The sequence below is a fragment of the Varanus komodoensis genome, unplaced genomic scaffold (genome assembly GCF_004798865.1).
Source record: "Varanus komodoensis strain SLA01 unplaced genomic scaffold, ASM479886v1 scaffold5, whole genome shotgun sequence".
Lineage (NCBI taxonomy): Eukaryota > Metazoa > Chordata > Lepidosauria > Squamata > Varanidae > Varanus > Varanus komodoensis.
The window spans coordinates 25,581,783-25,604,237 of NW_025336087.1; the positions used below are offsets into that span (position 1 = coordinate 25,581,783).

General features: G+C 40.9%; 1 protein-coding gene across 1 annotated transcript; it reads left to right on the plus strand.

Moving 5' to 3' along the window:
• Positions 1-1,532: 1,532 nt before the first annotated feature.
• MACIR (macrophage immunometabolism regulator) lies at positions 1,533-12,833 on the plus strand. The gene is made up of 2 exons (XM_044446644.1): positions 1,533-1,600; positions 10,741-12,833. Exon 2 carries the CDS (start codon positions 10,762-10,764, stop codon positions 11,386-11,388), a length of 627 nt encoding a protein of 208 aa, XP_044302579.1. The 5' UTR covers positions 1,533-1,600; positions 10,741-10,761; the 3' UTR covers positions 11,389-12,833.
• Positions 12,834-22,455: the final 9,622 nt, after the last annotated feature.

The window sequence follows — 22,455 nt, forward strand, 5'->3', positions numbered from 1 at the left end:
ATTCCAACATTCTGAAGAATAAACAGCCACCTGTGATAGCATAATAGGTAGATTTAATTAAACTTTTGATCTTTGAATATGTATTCTTTAGGCATATTCTATGAATGAATAAATGCATAACTATTTGGGTTGCCTTTGCTGAAATCTATGCATGTTAATTCCTAATAATACTAACATGTTTTATTAACACATAGGGCTATATAATGTATATGTAACTAATCCTATAGATCATTTTAATTATTATTCAAAATTGTAATGTTTATGATTTTTCCTTCTAATGGTGCACTTTGGTTTTGTCTATTGTGCAATAAACATCTAAGAAAATAACCCACCCAATATGTCACTTAAATCTTTTTTTAGAACTATTATTCATATCTACTAGTCACTAATACCAAATAATTGTAAATTGATCAAAAATCATGGAGTTGGGAAGAAGCCTCTGATACTTCAATAGGTTTTTAAGAACTAAGGCACTGGCATCGTGGGATTTTGCATCTTTGCAAAAGCAAAGAGCAAGAAATGCCATAGAAGACATGCAGTGCAAAGTAAGAGAAACGACATTACACTGAAGGATTAGCGATGAATAGTTGAGATTATTGGAGAGATTCCAGTTCAAGTCACCAACTAGCCCTGAAAGTCTTTGGGCCGTTCAGTCACTACTTGCCAGCCTACATTTCACAGGGTTGTTCTGAGACTTACAATAGGGTTGCCTAAGCATGTAGTCTGGCATGAGTCCTTGAAAGAAAGCGGAACAGAGATATAATACATAATTCCCCTAATTCCTGATGGTTGCAGCAACTCTCTCCCGTGTTTTGTGATGACAATATCCAACGGGCGAGCTTGTCTTCCACAACAAAACCCAACGCAGGCTTAAGGCGCGATTCTATGGTGTTAAGACAGAAAACGGTCCTACAACTCCCAGCATCCCCCACTTCCCTGTCTACATATGCACACGATTGCACCCATAAACCGACTCCTAGCATGGCAGAAGCGTCGCGGACCGGACAAGTTCATGCCACCAACAAGGCTGCATGCAATCCTAGGCAGCAGGGTAAGCCCCTCGATGGGATTGGCGGGATGCCTAGGCGGACGGCGCTGTAAAAATCCGCTTCGACTTTCAGGTGCCACATGACCGCTCTTCTTGCTTCTTTATGACTTCACATGCTCCACAAGGCTGCGCTCAGAGCCGGGCTCCGGAGCAAGGCACGGAAGGCAGCGTCGGCCGGAGACGGAAAGGAAGAGATATCCTGAGACTGCCGCCGTCCAGGGGCAGCGACGCCACCCCGAGTCCCGGCGAGCCTGCAGCGGTCCTGGGCCGAAGCCGCCCGCGCGCCCGCGCGCTCCTGCTCTCGCCCTTCCCCGCCGTGCCAGGAAGGAAGGAACTGGCGGCGGCGGCGGCGGCGGCGGGCGGGGCCGCGGCAGGGGCAGGCGCAGCGGAGGCGGGGAGCGGCTCTGCTGCCTCGCGACGCCGGCCACAAACCCCGCCCCAGGCTCGCCGAATAAGAGAGCCGGGAGGGGCGGCCGGCCTCTTCTCTCTCGCCATCCCCGCGTCGCCGGCGGCCGGAACGCGGCCCGCAGGCCTCGGCGTCCTGGAGCGCAGGTAGGGATGCGGCTGCGGCGATGCCTGCAATGGGAGGCTCGTGGGCTGGGCGGAAGGGAAGCCGGGGGCGGCTGTGTCACTGGGCGCGCCCCACAGCTGCAGGGGCTGGGGACCCCCTCCTCCACACACATGCACACGCACGCGCGCACCCACGTAGAGCCGGGAGCAGAATGGGCTCCAGACGCTGCAGAAGAGAACCAGCGCGGCCGGTAAGGCGAGGAAACGGGACGAGGGGGTGCGCGCGCCCGCGCGCGTCCCCGCACCGAATGAGGCGCCGCGCATCGCGTCCGTGGGTGACCGCGTGCACGCGCAGCGAGAAGTGCCTTGTAAACACGCGGCGTGTGCATTGCCCCCGAACTCCACCCGATGCAGTTCAGGTGGGAGTTTTGTTCTTGGCATACGTGCAGCGCCGTGTGTATCTCAAATCTGAGGTTTGAGATACACCTGGAGAGAGACGGTTTCGAAACATTCAGAAAGTAGTTGGGCTTGCGTGAAGTTGGAAAGTCCATCGGAATATGCATCGCACGCACGTGTGTACGCGCTTCCAAGGGTGTAGGCTGGAGTCTAATGCATCAACTAAATGTGTATCTTCAGTGCCCCAGTGACGAGGGCTACTTGTATGAGTCTTATTTTTTGTTAGCAGGTGCATATGAACAAAAAAATGGTTCTGTTTGTTTATGAAGTGTTAGTTATGCAACACTTGTACGGTGCCATGAAAATATAAACAGTCTTATTCCTGTGCTTAATGGTAAGCCCTTTAGTTAGTTTTGTTGGTTCACTATTTTACCGCGGCCTCTTTCTTTTATTTTACTAGGCCTTGAGAAAAGCAATTATTTGCCACCCAAGTAATGACGTTAGGCTGTGTTGTGTGTGTTTGCAAATTTAGCGTGAGTAAGGCAGCTGGCAGGAGTCTGGAGTCGTCCTCTGTTGCTGTTCGCTTACTCGCATGCATCTCTGTCACCAGCGAGTGAGATGGCTAAAGCTGTGCCAGTGAATAGCGCTGAAGTGTAGTGCGTGCGCTGCTTGCGGGAGAGGGCGGGCGGGCGCTTCAAGGACTCTCCTCGGTGCTGCTGCCTTGGCTCATTGTCCATAAAAGGCAGCAGCACTCTGGAGAGCTCTTGGCAGCCACCGATTCCTCTGCATAACAGAGTGGGGTCTCGTTTCGCCCGGCTCCCGCGGTGTCTGGCCTGCCCTCATTCTTTTTCAGAGGCCTCAAGTTCCTCTGGTTCAGATCTGGGTGACAGAAAGAGACCTAGCATAGAGAACTTGTACCCAAAGTTGCTGCAAAGGAGATGTAGGCAGTGTTTAAATTCTGGAAATGGAAAGCCTGTACTCAGCAGGAAGCAAACACTTGTCCAAGGGCTGAATATTTTCAGATCTTACAACCGCTGGATAGTTGTAGCAGTACCATTTTCTGCATGTCACCTTTTACTTTCCATATCGACACCATTTTGCAGCACAGGACCCTTTCGTTCTATTATTTCACCATTAATGTTATTAATTATTAATTTGTTAATATTTATTAATTTAAAATATTTGAAAGCTGTCTTTTAAGATAAATTCTTTCCCGCAGCAGCTCCCAGTATATGAATGTAGAAAATGGCAATTAATTTCAAAAACTGCAGTACTAAAATCAACATTAAATTTTTAAAGAAGCATCAATGTTGACTGCATTTAGCTCAGTAAAAACATGGAATTCCAAAAAAAGTATAACCAATATATCCAGCAACCTGCTGAAATATTACACTTGGGTGCAAAATAACAAATCTTTCTGTAGCACCAAAAGTTGTTTCCCTATCTCTATTTTCCTGATAGCTTTCTAAAGAGAGCAAAATTGGAAATCAGCTTCTGGCACCAACTGGCTCATGCAACTCATTAAGCCATGGTGGTTTACCGTGATAAATTATTTCAGCAATTTCCCACAGGGTGGTTTTTAAGTCTGGGGTGGCTTATGAACCACCCCAATGGGCTAAAGTTTGTTGTAGCCTGTAATAAACGCAGACACCAAAGTAAGCTACGATTAGGTCAGAAAACAAGAGTGGCAGAAAGACTCGTAGGCAACCATCTTTCCAGGTACCTGAAGCACTTAGAGACTGCTGAAGAAGGCTTCCTCCCTCCTTGGCAACACTTAAAAGCTTGGGAATGCCCCTGTTTTGGGGGCAGGCTTGTCCTTTAAATCAGAAGCCTCATCCCACACATGCAAGTTTTGCCACTTCTCTCAGTGCTGTACCGTTGGGGTATATTGCAAAACTAGGGCAGTTAGGACTTGCTAAGCACCCTGGGGATCCTGATTGAAGGGAGGGTTGAGGGAGTGTTCCCCAAACACTATTTTTACAGGTCCCTGGGATTTTAGGGTGAACTTGTGCCTCTTTGTTATCCACACTGGGTAAAGTTGAGAGCAGCCCAGGGAAACAGGAGCACCCCAAGGACTCTGCTGAAAAGTGTGCTGTCCACCCATCCCCACCTTGTAAAAAATATAGAATTAGTTAAAGGATATCTGGCAGTGGGCTGCAAAGCTGTAATTTGACATGCACACTGTGTCCAAGCAGACAAAAGTCCGTGGCAAGTTGCAGTGTTGTAGCCCATCACTAACTATATTTTCATGATTTTTTGTTTGTATGTTCAACAACATGGAGATGTGGAAAGCACCCACTGCATCAGAATCTTCAGGTGTTTGGGCAGCAGGGTATGTGGCCCTGGACTGTCCTCACTTTCCCAAATGCAGATTACCCAGAGGTAGTTTTTTGTTTTTTGTTGGTTAGTACTAAATGACCTGCTGTGGCTCAGGGGACATCTCAATTCTACCACAGTGTGCCCTGGGATACTGCAGGAGGACTGAGCAAGGGGGGGCAGCAGAGCCCCTGATCATCTCTCAGGCACAGAGGAATTTTAAACACAGTGCATGGTTAAAATTCCCAAGGGTTGTAATGTGTTGTGCATACCCACCCATTATGTTTAACAAGTTTTTAGGAAATTTGATTTACTGTGCCTTGCACTCCTTGTACAGAGTGTGTGGCAAAGGAGGGGTGGGTGGCTTGTGTAGGACAAAAAATATGCTAAAGTACAAATCATGTTAATTCATGAGACACATTAGCCCTTTTCAGTCATTAGAGAATGAAGGCATAAAGGAGCTTCTGAGAATATGCTAGCTAGACCCACCCAGTAGACCCGGATGCATCATCGGCTTCCATATGGAAGGGTTCTAAAGTTGGTGTCTTGTCTCTGCGAGGAGGTATCCCTGTGCATATGTACCCTGGTGAGGTCAGGGCCAGGTGGGGGATCCTGGGGAACCCCCTTTATACATTCAGCATCCGCAAACGTGAAATGGAAAAAGCACATGTTTGTGATTACAGTGGGTGAGCCTGTACATTGTCAGAGAACCAGTCTGTGCTCTTGTTGGGAAAGCCATCACAAATGATCATAAAAAGCCAGCTTGTTACGGAACAGGGCTGCTATTAAAAGTATGTAGAGTATTTTGTTACATGTTCCAAAGTTTCAAGTGAGCTACTTAATGCAATTTGAGAGAAAATATGACTGAATTTTATAATGCATGCTGCCTAACCAGACATGGGACTCATAGTAAATCCCATGAACTGCTAGAATATGCACGCGTTACATAAATGCTTTCAGCCATTGCTTTTGACTCTAGCTGCACACAACTAACATGATAAGGAAACATCTGTGGCTGGGTGAGAAGTGGATAAGGACCCAGGCTAGACGATGCAACTGTATTTTCACAAGGAGCCCATTTTAATTATTGCCTCTGTAAGGAAGTCAACAGTTATATATTTTACATGATAAATAGAGGTCAAAGAATATCTCTGGTGCCTTCCTTTTAATTTTATGTAGCTGTGAAGATCTTGGTGTCTTTTCCAGGACAGTATGGACATGGTCCATTATTGAAGAAACATTCTGGTATGACCTTGGTTTGTGTCAGTTCCAGGGTATTTCAGTTACATCCTCTTTCTTGACTGTCTTGGGTCATGCACAGGGCACTGCATTTCATCTTCATCATCATCTTATTATTATGATCATTATTATTATTATTACATTTCTATACCACCCATAGCCAAAGTTCTCTAGGCAGTTCACAACATTTAAATCACCTATCCAGATTTCAACCAGGCCTGACCCTGCTTAGCTTCCGAGATTAGGCAGGATCAGGCACTTCCAGTTATATGGGAGCATATAGAATGATGGGCTGCTGCTCTTTACATCAGCCTTCCCCAGCCTGGTGACTGCGGGGGGGGGGGGGGGACTACAGATCCCATCATCCCTAGCCAGCCTGGTTAATGATTAGGATGATGGGAATTGTAACTCCAAGCAGCTGGAATGCATCAGGTTAGAGAAGGCTGGCTTACAGCATGGACTTCCAGTCTGTGTTGCATGGACTGATAGGGAGATGAGAGATTCTGCCCTGGGAAGATGGTTTGGTGTATCCATTTCTTGGCACTTTAAGGACTGGTATGCTTTCTAAAGCCAGACCACCAAGAGTGTCTTTCATGCAGTTGGCTCATTACTCCTGGCCAAGGGGAAGTATGTATGGATGGATGGATCTCTGTGCATGTGTGCCATGTGTGACTTTGCTGTTGATAGCTTGTAAAATCGGCCCCTTTTCATGCAGTGAGGGACAATTCCTTGGGAGTGAGGTTATAGTCAGGAGTGACATTCAGATGACTCAGCTTCAGGAAAGCAAAAGGGAAAAAAGCTGTTGGTCTGTGGTTAGTAGAACCAAGGTGGAAACAAGGCAATCCATAATATTCTTTTTCTTTCTTGTTCTCACACACCACTGTAAGTTCTTTTTTGTGCACGCACAACTCTCCTTGGGCTAGAATATTCCTTCTGGGATTGTGTGCGTGTGCATTGTTTCTCTGTCATACATGCCTATGCAAAGCACCATCCTGTCTTTCTGCTACATGCACACCTGCATGCTCACTCACACACAGAGGACACTCACAAACACAAATAGCATCTGTTTCTTATCCTGTACACATCCAGCCAAGTAGGTGTACCACCTAACCTACACTTGTTGGGTTGGATCCAAAATTGGCTATGCTTCAAAGTCTGCATATCAATATTAGTGGGACCTAAGTTAGTCATGACTACCTTTCCCATTGATTTCAGTGGTTCTATTCTAGGCATGATTAGGTCAGGAACCAACTGATTCTCATGTGCTCACACCCTCGCATGCCACATCACTCACACTGCTATTACAGAAACTGAATATTGAAAAAAATCATTGTGATATTCTTTTTCTCAGCTTTTAAGATTTACTGTAAGACGTTTGTGTGAGGCAATATTTTTGGGATACTTGTTATCTTTATAGAACAGTAGCTGACACAAAGGCTCAACTTCAAAATAATCTAAATGCAGAACCAGATAACCACCTACATCTGCAGGCCATCATGCCGAACAACAAATTACTTTCTATAAAAAGGCATACACATACATCCCATTAAAGATTCCTGTATCCTTGGGCCTCTGGCATTATATATGCAGGAAAAAATATAGAAAATATTACAAAAGCTTGTTAGTAGAAGAGACTGTAACCAAAATTGCAGCATGAGACGCTTTCCTAACATTTTTGTTGCATTACATTTATATCCTCCCTTTCTTCCTCTTGTGAGAAGCACAAGGCAGTTTACATAATCCTCCTGCTCTTTCCATTTTATCATCCCCACAACTCTGAGAGGTAGGTTTGGCAGAGAGTCTGTGTACATACATATTAAAGTTTAACAAGTTTCTGCTGTGATCTTCAGAAAGTGCATCCAGCTTTTTTTTTAGCACACTTAGTTAACATGCTAGTTGAATACTGACTCTTCAGCATAATGTAAAATGTAATATGTATTCCAGAAGCACCTCTTCCCACATTCATCTTTCACTCAGCCTTTCCCAACCTGGTGCCCTCCTTGTGCATTGGGCCCCTGTTCCCCTCCAGCCAGTGTGGCCAATGTCTATGCTAGCTTACAGAAGATGGGAGTTTCAGTCCTTGAAGAGCTGCAAGTGGTGAGGCTCAGAAATGTTGTTATCTATGCAGGACAAATATAATCTGACCATTCTTGGGCCAAATTAGACGAATTGTCATTTACACACTTAGCAATTGCACTAATGGCTTTTAAAAAGTTGATAACATGTGTGGGGACCTGATCCGGGAGCTTTTAACCGTCTTTTCACCACTGTGTTTATGATCCAGACAGTGCTTGCTATTGCCGTTGGCACAAAGTCTTTGCTTTCTCCACTGGAACCTATTCTTGAAAGACAGATAGCAAGTGCAGAGGCAGAGCTGGCTGGTGCCCACAGTGAAGGTTCTAGCTGGTGTGGGGTTGCTGCTGGTTACTTTTAAAAGTCAATTGACATACATGTTAAATGTGTGAATGGCATCTCATTTTGTTTGGCCCTTAATTTCTAATTTTTCAAACAAATATTTTTTTAAAAAATATATTAAATTATTATATTTGTACCTCACCATTTTTTCCTTTGAAAGGATTCAAGGCAGCTTACATAACGCAGCTCCCTTCAGCTTTATCCTCACAACAGCAACAGGCTGGCTTGAGAGCTTGTGACAGGCCCAAAGTCACCCAGTGGGCTCCATGGCTGATCGGGGACTGGAACCCAGATCTCCTAAGACCCAGTCCTGCACTCTTAACCACTATGCCTCACTTACTCTCTTATTTTGGAGTGCATTTGGCTCTTACTCCTTGCATATCCAGTCCTTGGTTTTTAGAGATACTGTTTTGCACCACGTACTTTTTATATGTACCTCGGCACAACTTTGTGTGTATTTAAATAGAGGCAGAAAGATCTTGGATCTTGTCTTTGGCATCTGCTTGTTGAACTTTGAGTATAAAATGGGTTCATTATGTTAGCACCACATAAGCTAATGAGGCTGGGGATGACTTGCCTCCTAATGGTGTTGAGGATTCCCTGGTGCCTGCTAGAACAATACCTATAAAATTAACTTCACTGGGACTGCTCTATACAAAGCACTACTATGATTACAGCTTTTTAAAGTCCTTGGTGAAATACTGCTTTTAGTATTTTGAACCAGTGCTGTTTTGAATTCTGTTACTGAGATAAAGAAACTTTACTACAAACTTGCAAGTCATTTTCTGTGCAGTTTACTATTAATTTACAGGGCTATCTAATTAATGTCTACTGAGACCCTGCACAGAGATGTACTTCAATAAGGTCACTCCCATATCACTGTATACCATAAACTAAATTTGTACCTTATCCTCCTGCCCCAACTTTGTTTTCTCCTAATCTGTGTGTGCCTAAGAAGACACAAAATGCTTAAAATGGAGAATGGCTCTGTTTATGACCTTGTTTTCCGTATATTGATGGTTATAATCAAGGGAAGCTTGAGCTAACATCTAGCAGTGAGATAGAGGGGAGGAGGAGAAGTCTTTTAATTTCTGTAGAATCCAAACTTTGATATGTAGGGCTTGATTGGTCAAAATCAGATCTTTTCATGAGACAATGATAGATCAAGAAACATCCAGAAACTGGAAAGGGGCTCTCTGTTCAGGATAGCTTTTGTGGATTTGTTTTGAGGAACACTTCAGTAAGAATTTAAGCTCTGTTGTGCATATGTACTGTGTTTCTAGTCTCATAAAGAAGAGCAATTGTAAAGAACTATGCAAAGTTTCTATCTGCCTGCATAAATATAACATTAACGTTAAAACTTTTTCAGGGTTTGCCCTTCAGTTTAGATGGTGCTTCTCTCTGTGGTGTACATACATATATTTATGACTTTTGATGGTAATATGTCTTTTTCATGGTTGCCTAAAATAATGAATCAAGAAGAGGCTAGATATTGCATATGATGTTGGAGACAGAACTTTTCAATTTTATGATGGTTAAAACTGTGGAAGGTTATGCCTATTATACGCATTCAGATAAGACATAAAATATCAAATTGTGAAGTAAACAATAGATCCTATTGATGTTCACACAAGGTGTGTCCAAGGATTTGTGGATACGACTGAAAGAGAAATCACAAATGCACATCATTGAGGGCGTATATTCACATTTGTGTGTGTGTATCTTTCTCTCTCACCCACAACTGAAGACTCAGTTCTGAAGACTCAAATCATTTTTGTAGCTTGATTTGCAGACAGTAAGTAGATTCAATGCATGTAATTTTCTAAGATGTCTTTACATTCACCTGATCATCTTTGTATGCAATGAAGTAGATTCAGTCAAGGTCGCTGATTCTCTGTTGGGTAGTCAGCTATCTGAACATTTCATGATGAGCACAAATTAAAGGTCACCATAGCCTTATTTCATCTACTTTTAGATGGTTTTTGTGAGAATATGTCTTTGTTCTCACTTTGAGCCCAACACTGAAAATATAATGTGGTCTGGTCCATTGAGAGTTGGAAGCAGAGACTTTCTGCAGAAACGAGAGTCACCACTGACAGTAATGTTCAGGACCTTAATTAGATTCCTTGCTTAGCTGGGCTCTTGGACTCCAAATTGTTCCAACAGAGCTTGAACAGGAGCTGTACAAAGTCAGATGAGCTTAAAGGAAGTTGTCTGAAGAAGGAAAGCTAACCATTCCTCTAAAACGTGGCCGCACCTTCTCTCTTTTAAAAGGTTACTTAGCCAGTAAAAATAAGGCAGGTGACCTTTTGACCTTCACATCTACAATTCAGGTTCTTATATATGGGAGTATGTATAATTTTATATATATTTGTTGCTGTTTTCTAACTAGTCCCGAGTTCCACATCTTTCTGTGGATAAAGGAGCATGTTTCCCCTGATCTTCTCCAGTACCAAGTGAAGGGGCTCACTCTTACTGTTGCAGTAGTACTCTACAAAGGGTGTTACGTGTGCCTTCACAATTAACTGCTATCAAGAGTAACTGATAATGTTTCCACTTTATGTGCAGGGTTTGAGAATTGAGCCTCAGAGATAACGAACTTATTCAAGGCCCCAGTGCAAGTTTATGGCAAAGGTGGAACTCTTAATCCTGGTCATTTTCTGTTCATTACAGCACACTGGTACACTTTGGCTGTGGACGCTTCTGCCATGAAAGGTCCTGGGAAGGGGGTCATTTTAAAAATGGCACCCTAAGAAAAATTGTTTCATATCTCTATGTATTCCATCACACTAATATGATTGTTTTTATGTTTCTAGGCTAGTGGATTCATATTTAAAATGGAAGTTGACATTAATGGAGAATCTAGGTCTGTTCTAGCAACTCTCCCCTTGCCTATTGCTGAGGTGAGTGCCACAGGCAAGACAGACTCTGAGAAACCTCGCTGCTCCAGCACACCATGTTCGCCAATGCACCAGACTGTTTCAGGCTATCAGATCCTCCACATGGATTCCAACTACTTGGTTGGCTTCACTACAGGGGAGGAACTTCTGAAATTAGCCCAGAAGTGCACTGTAGGGGAGGAGAAGAAAGTAGAAGCGGTAGTGCCTACCTTGCGTTCCAAGCAGCTTGATTCAGGACTTTCCCGCTCCTCCCGGATGTGTAAAGCTAGAAGCAGATATTACCAGCCTTATGAGATCCCAGCAATCAATGGCCGTAGAAGGCGACGGATGCCCAGCTCAGGGGATAAGTGCAACAAGCCTGTACCTTATGAACCCTACAAGGCGTTTCATGGTCCTTTGCCTCTTTGCCTTTTCAAAGGTAAAAGGGCTCACTCTAAATCCCTAGACTACCTCAATTTAGACAGAATGAACATCAAGGAACCAGCTGATACGGAAGTGCTTCAGTACCAGCTACAACACCTCACCCTGAGAGGAGACCGTATGTTTGCTAGGAGCAGCACATGAAGATAAATGGTCCTTGGTTCTTCTTACATCGAAATCCTCTGTATAATGTGGACAGACAGTCGCACACATGGTACTTGATTGTATCAACAAAGTGTTACCAGACCATAATTTATATGAGTAAGATTATGAAGATGGGGGTGGGGGGTATTGTGGAAGAAACTACTGGAAAATTCTGACTGCAGATATCAATAGAATACTAACAAAACAGAAGGATTTGCACATGGATACCTAGAATTTATAGCAATGTTACACTCAGAAATCAATGAACTGTGATTTGTGTTTCTGACTGGGCTTGCTGTAAGAAACTACTCATGGATAAGCACTGAAATACACTCTTAATATTGAAACATATGTGTATATGCAATGACTTTTGCATTATAGGAATAATGATTGACTAAGACCACATTCTTTAAAATAATCCAGTTTACATATATTATAACTGGTTTTGCACTGGAAATGGGGAAAGAAATCACTGATACAATTAAGCTTGAGTACTTAAGTTACTAGAGCTGGCTTTTTTATGTAATTGAATTAATTTTCATATTTCAAATTGATTTCAGTGTAAATGAAGAACAAAAAGCTAATACATTCTGAAAGAGGAAAATAATAGAAGGCAAATCGACTTTTTATTGTTTTAACACATAAATGGGAACTTTTATGTTGTGTGTATATAAATCGTGAATACATTTTAGCACTTCATCTGAACATTCCAATTTATTTTCAGCACTGAACACTACTTTTAACATCTTAATTTGGTCTCTGATTTTTTTAAGCCTTCAGTGTTTTTACTGGCTAATGAATGATGTCAAACACGCTGGCTTTAACTGTTTGTTTTAAAAGTCATCTCAAAACAAATTTAACCATGTCTAATCATAGCATTTAAAAATTATCTTGTGTTTTGTTTCATTTTGTTTTAACCTTAAGATATGCTGCTTATTATTTAAGCAATGTGCAACCATGTTATGTTTTGGGTCTGTAAGTTACTTAGAAGTGATTACTTAATATTTTGGGAAAGGGTAAGGGGAAGTTTAAATTATTTGTGAAATAAACTTTATCATTCCTGGTACAGTTCTGACTTTCCTGAGTGGAAAGATTGAATAGTTTTTGTCTTTTAAGAGAAGATGCAGTGGCATGTGCTTTGGAAGTATAGCATCCATTGCCTCTTTGACACTTTCCCCCCAACATTATGTCCAGCTTGCAGTGCAAAATCTGTGCATAGGTTTTGTTTAACTTTAAGGGAATACTTGTAATTTTTACAAGTCACTATGTTGTAGTGAGGAATTATTTCTGAAGAAACTGTTCTACATAGCCTATAGTTTGAGCAGAAGAGTACTGTCCAATGCCAAAGAGAGGGGTTTTACATTTATTGATTAATCATTATTTATTGATTTTACCCTATGAAATGACATTGTTGACTTATGGAATAAAAGGCTGATGTGCATACATTTGTATGGCCCTGGTGTGTGTTGCTGTTTTGAAAAATGGGAAGGAATGTGTCATTTTCTGCCTTTTCCCCAAATTAACGTATATTTTGTATAAATGTACAAATTGAGCAGGACTGCAATTCCCGGCATGCCCAATCAAACATACTGGGACTTATAGGTCGTCTTCTGTATAAACATGCATAGGATTGCATCTTTAATGTATAAATCCTTCATACTTAATTAAAAATGCAGGCATTACTACAAGCATATAGTGTCCTTGGATCTGATATCTTTTAGAAGCAGGTGTGGAATTCTATATATTTGGATGAGCTCCTGCCAGAATTGTGGCAAGACTGGTATCCCACACTGCTACTATAATAGCAGAAAAAGTTGTATTTTCATGCACCCCAATTCTCAGGATTTTCCATGGGGTCTCATATATGGAAAAGGTCTTGTGTGGAGACACTGAGTGCTTCATTTCTGTGTAGGACTCTGAACCTTGTTACCAGGAGAAATGGATAATTCTATCTTTCTACACAACTACTTCTGCTCTGCAAAGTCCTTGTAAGTAATGCATGTAGTTCCCATCCATTTTGAAAACTGCTTTTAAATGCGTGAAACCGAATAATAGAAAAACAGGTTCTTGCTTTCTGGCCACATCAAAGCTTAGTTGAACAATGACATCCAGTGCTGAGTTCTCTTTTCTGTTATTTATTTATTCATTTCGTTTACTGTTTTTTTTATCCTGGTTTTCAGACAATTACTGCCTTCCACTATATCTCACATCGATAAAAGAGAGAGAGAGGCCCTACCATCAGACTTGCAAACTAAGAAGGCAAGACACACAATGGAAGGGGAATGGAGGAAAAAGCAAGAGGAGGGAGATGAGTTTTTCAAGCATAGAACAAGGTAGTGAGCAATGAACAGGCATTTCAAGCACTTTGGACCACACCAATATCCCCTGCTGGTGTGGTAGCTGAATAGCAGTGGGTGACCATTTGGCCAATGGGTGGGTCTGGAGCATTCTTTCCCCTTGATCCTGAAGTTCCAGGACTACAGGCAGCAGGAGGTGATTTATTACAGAAGGAGGTGGAATCACACTCATGAAAGCACTCCTCGGGCAATTAGATGGACCAGATTGCTCTCTCCGTGGCTTGATGTTATTCTGGGAAGCAAGGCATGTAGTTTCCCAATGGGGCCTCTTAGTGGCTGATGGCAGAGTGCAGAACATGTTCTCTTCTGCCCTTTGGTGTTACTAGTTGGTTTTGAGAACAAGGAATAATCTTGTCTTAGGTTAATTAATACTGAGGTGATAATTGAAATCTTGGTACAGTATTCTGAGCAGACACCTTAGGAACCTAGGACACACCACTGGATACCACCACACTGGAAAGGACTGGTGGTCCTTTTAGCTCAGGATTGTCTACCTCCTGGCAGGAATGTGGGCAAGAGTCTTGCAGATCTACTTTGTTCTTGATGGATAAGGAAATAACATATTCAGATGGACAATTGACATTATCATTTGACATCTCCGCCAAGGCAACTTTGAATCATAGATCTTTCCAAGACTGAGATGGGTTTGAATGAATTTCAGGAGCCACTTAGTCTGTATGGAAGGCATATTCCCACACATGAAGAGGAAACTGCATGATAGCAATGGTTTTTCTTTGATGGTTAAATGCGTACTTCACAGGTAACAGAAACTGCATTCTTCCTTTTTATCATTTCTCCACAATTCTGTTTTCATGACTGTCCTGTTCTGCCTGCCTTTCGTTTTGTGTGTGCCTTGCAGCCAGCTGCACTTTGCCTGTTCCACATTTTGTTGTTTCAACCTGCAAGTAACAAGGAATACTCTTTTGTTAGGTTAATTGATTGAAATTTTGATACAGTATTCTGAGCAGACAACTTAGGAACGTAGGACAGTGGATTGGGTTTGCATTGTTACCATATTGTGTTTTCTTTACCAATGAAAATAATTTGCACCTTTGTAGAGTTAAGTAGCCTGTGTACATCAAATGGTTACAATGCCAATTAAATCCATGTTTGTTCCAGACTGTAACAGAACAAAATGTGGGAAATCCCAAAGTGTACAGTGACCAGGGTGAATACTTCTGCAAGGCACTGTAGCTGGTCTTTTCTCCATCTTTCCCCAGTAATACTTAATCTGGAAAGTTCATCCTGTTAACCACGTTTCTAAGCTTCAATTAATTTTGCTGGTTTTAAAGTGTAATGCACCATTCCAACTTTCCCCTTTAACCCTTTGCTAGAAATTACACTGCAGCAATCAACTGCAAATTTCAGTTTCTGACAAAGCATTTTTATCATATGCGGTCCTGTCAGTTCACCATATGATTCTCAAAATCCCTGCAGCTGGGGCAGACAGCATAGGTCAAACCCCACAGTCCATACTGAATCTGTTTGTTCTTTAAAACAAGTTTTCATCAACTTTGTTTCAAAAGTTCTGATTTTGTTCAAAGTTCCTATAAAATCATGGTATGTGTCAATTATAGTTTAGAAACCAGTGATAGCTCAGTTACAATCAAAACCATGATTCCAGCTTTCAAACATGGCAAACAAATAACAGTTCCCCATGGCTTGTTTTCTTTCATTTGCTGTTCTTTCAGCACTCTGCTTTAGACTTTATCTCCATGTTGCTGGCTTTCTGGAGGTGGGATCCTTGCTATAACTATGGTTCATCAATTCAGGCAACTTGCCAAAACAACGCAGTCCAGCTAGGTTCAGAGCAGCAGCGGTGCACAGACAGGGTGCTACACTCTCTTGTGTGAAACAGGCACCCATGATTTAAACAAATAGTGGGTTTTCGTTACATGAGAACTGGGCCTAGTTGCATTAACAAAGAAGAGCTGCATATCCTATACACCATATGCTTGTTACAAACAACAACCTTGTGCTATAGTTTTCCTCTGTATTTGTATAGGGGGAAATGTCATAAGAAATGATCTTTTGCCTAAGTAACCCTAATAACTCTGTGTCCTGTTTTCATGTCCAGCATTAAATCTCAGAGTAGCTGTGCCTCTTTTGACTTTTGCACATTTAGTAAAGGCCTGTAAGGGACTTTCAACAGAGCACTCTTTACATATAACTGTATCCCCTTTCATTATTTTGACAAACACTGAGTGGACACTAAGTTGGGTGTAGGTGAACAACGGACAGTCTTCCACTTTGCATTAGTTCTCCATATGGAAGGGATAACAAAGCCATGTGTCATATTCCTGTATGAAAGTTTAAAAACAGGAAAATCCAATCAATACTAGACTGTATTTGTAATCTTGACCATCAATCAAAAATAAAAGTTACCTAGTAACTCAAAATAGCTTCACAGAACCATTTGTAAGGGACAATGCATTATCAAAGATTTGACAGAATCCTGATTCTAAGCAATCAGTTATTACTGAGTGATTGTAATCCTTCACAGCAATCAAATCAAATTTAAAAATGCTATTCATGCTTAATACTAGGAATTCTTCTACACTTGCCACACTATATCAGTTCTTTTTCCATTTAATTCTGGTATAATTAAAGCTTGTCTCAGTGGGCAAAGGAAGACAGAGATATTTCGAGAGTATTGATTTGCCAGGAATGAAAAATGGTAATGTTATACATCATATCCATGACATTCTACTTCAAGTGTTATGTGTTGTTCCTATTTCTGTACCTTGTGCAGCAGAATTCTGTTTAAGTTGCTTACTCAAGGGTAAGTCCAATTGTGTTCCAGGGGGTTACTTCCAAGCAATATCATTTCCAGGTTTTGGAAATCCCTTGACCAGTACACTCAATGGGCCTCCTTTCTCAGTGCGTTCAACCTCTCGCCTCCATTGTCGCCAGCTGCTGGTGGTTTAGCCGGTGCTGATCCTCATGCCCTTTCTCATCATGGCAACCCCTTGTTTGCTTGATAGGTGGAAAGCAGGCAGGTAGGTGCACATAATGCTCCTCCTCTCACCATCACCATTGTTTCGATGGGAGGGCAAGGCAAGTTAACTAGCAAATTCTTTGTTGAAAAGAAGGGACAAGTCTAGAGATCTTGTCACTGGGTTCCTGCTGAAGTGTGGGGCCCTGGCAGGTACCCAACTATTCTTAATTTTGAGGGCAGCACTTCTCCCAGTTAAGATTTTGGACATAGGCTGTAATCCTGCATTCCAGAAGTAGGGAGACTTCTTCAACCCATGGGCCAGATTGCCACGTGGAAGCTTCCCTGGGACCACATGCCAGTGGTAGGCATTTCCAGAGCCCAAGTTATCCTTGGCAAATTTACTCTCACCGTTCTCTTATGTATACATGCAGGCATACACATTCCTGCTACTTACACTCAAAGCCCGAGCAAGTTCTTGTGTGCTCCTTTTAGGTGAAACAAACCTGGGTTCAGTACGCTCACATTCTAGAGGCTACTGAATTTCCATAGCAGGTAAATGAACTGCTGTACCAAATTGTAGCTATGAAATGTGAACATATGCTTTAATTCTTTGAAAATTTGATGGAAGACTTTAACATTTCAGTTTTTATCATTTCTGCAACCACTTGGATAACACAAACATGGGAGAGTGAGGGAATATCGATCTGCTTTATTCTGAATGGTACACCAAACCAACTTTTGTTCCAATAGTCAGATGTAAAAATGGCACTGCTTGTTTATTTCCTTTGAAGTTACTTGAAATCATTTAAAGCAACTAAGACATTTTGTAAGAGCTTCAATGCTAGATTTACAGTGTGGCCACCTACAAAATCTTAGCTCCTATGCCACGTATTCAAAGTCTGCAGGCCTACACTCATTTACTGGGAAGTTCATTCCACTGAAATAAAGCAGCATTTCCCAAAGAAAAGTAGGCAAGATGATGGAAGATAGGCTTCTCCAAGTCTCTTGTGACTACCATCAAGTTCAGAATTTACCAAGATTTGTAATTCAGGTCTATGTGGAAGAATTTGGCCCACTTGAATCACGAAGCATATTGAACCTGGATAAGCAGCTCTACATTTTTATCATCTGTTCAATTGTTTTTGGTTGGATTTTTTTTAAATTTGCACCATTCCTGTTAAGTCAGAAACTGTAAGATTGAAATGTTGGTAATAGCCGACCATGCTCCAGTCTGGTTAGATGATGGTTTTGCTACTTAAAAATAGCCACAGGCTTGTTGGACTTTTGCACTTTAAAGCTTCCTGATGAGCCTTTAAAAATCAGATTCTTGCTGCGTTGCAAGAATATTTTGCAAATAATAAGGTACAACCAACTCATAATCCACTGAATGGGATATTTAAAAAGCTTTTGTTCAGGGACAAATTTCTGCTTATGCTTCTCATAAAAATAAAATTGGAAAGGAGCAAAAATTAGACCTAAGCAATAGTTTGAAAACTCTTGTAAGTCAGTTTGCCAAATCACCAAATTCACAACTTTACGAAGTACAACAATTTAAATATGAGTTGGACATCATTTTTTCACAGCAGATAGAATTTGCACGAACTTGTTTATGGTGGATATATTGGGAGAATGGGGAATGGCTATGTGAAATATGGCAAATCAGACAGCAAAAACACTGAACCACTGTCTCACGGATTAACGATAATAGTGGTAGGATATTTAGCCATCTTAAAGATAAAAATCTTCAATTTTAAAATTTTATTCAAAATTATTCAATAGTGGCTATGAAATAGGAGACCATGGGATTGCTGCTTTTATCAGCTTAACTTCCCTGTCTAAATAGGTTTATTTATTTATTTATTATATTTCTATCCCGCCTTTCTCCCTTTCAAGGAACACAAGGCAGCTTACATAACTTTCCTCCTCTCATCCTTATCCTCACAATAACCCTGTGAGTCAGGCCCAAAGTCACCCAGTGAGTTCCATGGCTGAGTAGAGACTAGAGCCCAGATTGCCTGAGTTCCAGTCCCACACTCTTACCCACTATGCCTCACTGTCTCTCAAAGATTTCAAAAGCAGTTTTAATGGCACCTTTGCAGATTGATAAAGTTACAAAAAGCAATAACTAATATGAAAATGGGGAGAGCACCTGCTCCAGATGGATTTCCAATTGGGGAATATAAAGCATTTTCAAGTTTTCTAGTTCCTAAACTTTATGGCTGTATACCTCTATATTTGAATCTGATTCTGTTTCATCGGCATTTGGGGTTACTTATATTACATTAATTCCTAAACTAGATGAAGATCATACCCTCTGTACTAATTATTGAACTATTTCATTGATTAATGTTGATGTTAAAATACCAACTGCAATTTTGGCTGACAGACTACAAGAAGTTATTACAACATTAGTAGAACCAGGCAAGGTACATTCATTAAAAATAGGCAAGGGATGATAGATTGGTTGTGGATCTGACTGCATCCAATAAAGATAAAACAGACACATCTGCTATTATCTCTCTGGATGCAGAGAAGGACTTGGATAAAATTTATTAGAAATGTAGCTTTGCCACATTGAGAAATCTTCCCCCAGAATTTTAACTCCTATTACCAGAGTTAGGACTAATGGAGGCTTGTCTGAGTTTTTTCTTCTTGAGAAAGGTACTACCCAGGAATGTCCCCTTTTGCATTGATATTTGATTTATGTTTGGAACCCTGATGTGTGTTATCAGACAAAATCTTATATCCCTGAATTTGTGCATGACACATATTCCGGAGGGTTTTCTGTTGTGCATTTCAGGACTTCATTCATCAGTTCCAGATTTTGGACACTTACCTGAATATTCTATTGTCAAAATCAGAACTCATGTCTATTGGATATAACACACCCCATTCTCTGTTATTGGACTTGCAATTTAGACTCTGTGCTGAATGTATCACTTATTTGGTAACGTGTCTCAAGAGACATATCACAAATGATTAAGTTAAATTTGAGTAAGTTGATTAATGAGTTCTCAAGGGAGATTGATAGCTGGGCAACTATAAAGTTAAGTTTATGAGGTAGGGTATACTTCAATTGGAATACTTCAATTTTTTATGTTTTGTGTGGTATTCCCCTATTTATATCTGGCAAGTGATTTCAGAAGTTTAGTGTTTGTAATTTTTATGGGGATCTGCTCCATCATGATTATCCTTGAAAAGGATTTAACTTGTATGAAGGAAGGTGGATTTGGCTTTCCTGACCCTTTTTATTCTATCAGGCCTATTTGTACTATCATGTACTTGATTTTAATTTTTGCACTTAAATTAGATTCCCCTGTTTTGAAATCTCTGTATTTGGATTCTCTTCTCAGGTGGATTGCACTGGGCTCTTGCCATACCAATAGATAATGTGCCTCTAAAGATCTGTGCATGTACTTTCATGTCAGTTATAGTTTCATGTCGTTTCACCTGCAAAATGGGCTTTTATGAGGGAATCAAGAGTTGAACATTGGCTAGAGAACACTTGTTCAGTAGACGTTGACAAATAGACTAATATTTTTCTTTGAAGCCCTGATGATAATTTTTGGTCCTTCTTGGCTTTGTGTGTTAATTATAAGTGGCCATCTGCAGCTGTATAGCAATAGGTGCAATTGCAACATTTGTTGGAATCCAGGTTTGGCCCTGCGGCTTTTACAGCTTCAGAGCTTCTTGTGTTATTGGAAGCGCTGACTGGGCTGAAAAACTACATCATCCTACAATTTGTGTATAAATATTTAATATTGGTGAATAAAAGATGCGTACAGGCTTGAGCACGAATGGAATCATGAACTGGAACATCCCAAATTGTTAAACCAGTGGAGCGCTTCATTGTTATCTATTTTACTAGGGACTATGTGTCTCAAACTACGATTAATTCAGAAGGATTGATGTTTTGAGTACATTGGATACAACAATGTCCCTTTAATAAGGGTTTAATTGAATCCAGTTGCTGAGGATGTAATGCTGATAATGATTCTCTTCTCCATATGCTTTGGAAATGAGTCTTTCTGGGAAGAGGTGATAAATATATGTGAATATGTAACATATGTAACTAGGGCTATGGATCTTTTTGTTTTTCTTAAATAGTAGTCAAATATTGTGATTCCTCCCCTTTTGCTTATTTTCTTATAGTGCAGTTTGGTCGGTTTCATATTACGCTATAAAAATACATATTAAAAAGTTCAGAAATTTCAAACCAAGTTGATCAGCTTGAACCAGCTTTAAAATATTCCAACATTTTCTGTGCATTCTCTCAATATATATATAGATGTATGCATAGATACACGTAGAGATAAAGATACAGGTAGAGATACGGATAGATTGCAAATACAGAAGCCTGAAACTATGCCTCAAGATTTTGTTTCATTGTGTATTTGAGGATATGGATTCTGAGTGAACAATATGAAGTGTAGTAGAATGTGGTGTGCAGGAAAAGAGCTCTTCATCAAATATCTGCCATTATGAAAGAAGAAATTTGCATATTATTTAACATTGCCAGCAAATCAGCCCAAGAACACAGTCTGTTATTAACAGGCTGAATATTCCTCAATGACCCTAAAATCAGCCTGAAACACAGTTGAAGATTTCTCTCAACAATTAGCAGCCCAGAGCCTTGTTGGCTATTTGGTATCGGTTGTGATTTCATTCTCTGTTGTCTGTTGAACTTTAGACTTGAGACTCTACATAGGTATCAGGATTGAGGCTGCGGTCCTTCCTGCTATCAAAGAATGAGTCCCATTGACATGTATAGAATTGCACAGTAATAGGTTTACTTAACAAGATCAGGCAAATAGGAAAAGGAGATTCTCCTATGCGCCTCCCAAGATCTGCAGCTTTAGAGTTGCATCTGGTCCCCATGAACTCCATAGACAAGAAAAAGACCATGACACATCATTTTAACTTGACTTTTAAAATCATTGTTAGGCTTGGTATAGTTCTGAGGGTCCTTTCAGTTATTTTTATGATTGTGGTTTAATTTCTGAAATTTGCGAGAACAGCCAAAACAGTTGGCTGCAGAAAGGCAATACAAAAGTACGATCAATATATCAGAAAAAGGGAGGTGCACCTTTCTTGGGATTCTAAATGTGGGACTGCAATGTAGTTTCTTCTGTGACTGGGAGATTCTACTTTTCTCCTCTTGCTTTGGACTAGGGTCTAGGACAAGGCAAAAGAAGTGGGGCTCTGACTTGTTCTTAGTGGAGCAGTGCATAGTTAATTCACTGTCCTGAATGCAAGAGTTTCCTTGTCCAAGTCTGCTTTTTTGTTTCATTAGAGGCCCCTTTATTCTCCCCAAATGTGCATTTTTACTGTTTTGTAATATATATTATTCTGTTTTAATTTATTTATTATAAATTGTTGTGGTTTTAATTGTTCTTTTAAAGATTGTATGCCGTCCTGAGATTTTTATATAATAGGACGGCTTATAAAAGCTAATAATGATAATTTTTAGTTTTGTGTCAGGAGTTACTTGGGACTTATAGATAGGTGACAATTAAGGATGCCCCAAGAGGATTCTCAGCACTACCTATGTGCCACTATTCTGTCTATTTCTCCTCAAGGGATTTTCTGTGGAAAGAAGAAGAGGTGGTGGGCAACACAGAAGTATAACAAATAGAAGATGACATATGTTGTTATTCCATGATTTTATGGCAGGGTAATTGTGGCGTAAAAACGGTGTCTCAATGCATCTGAGGTCCTGCAAGGCTTTCCAAATGAAGGCGGAAAGGACCACTTACTTCATGGGGTGGGGAC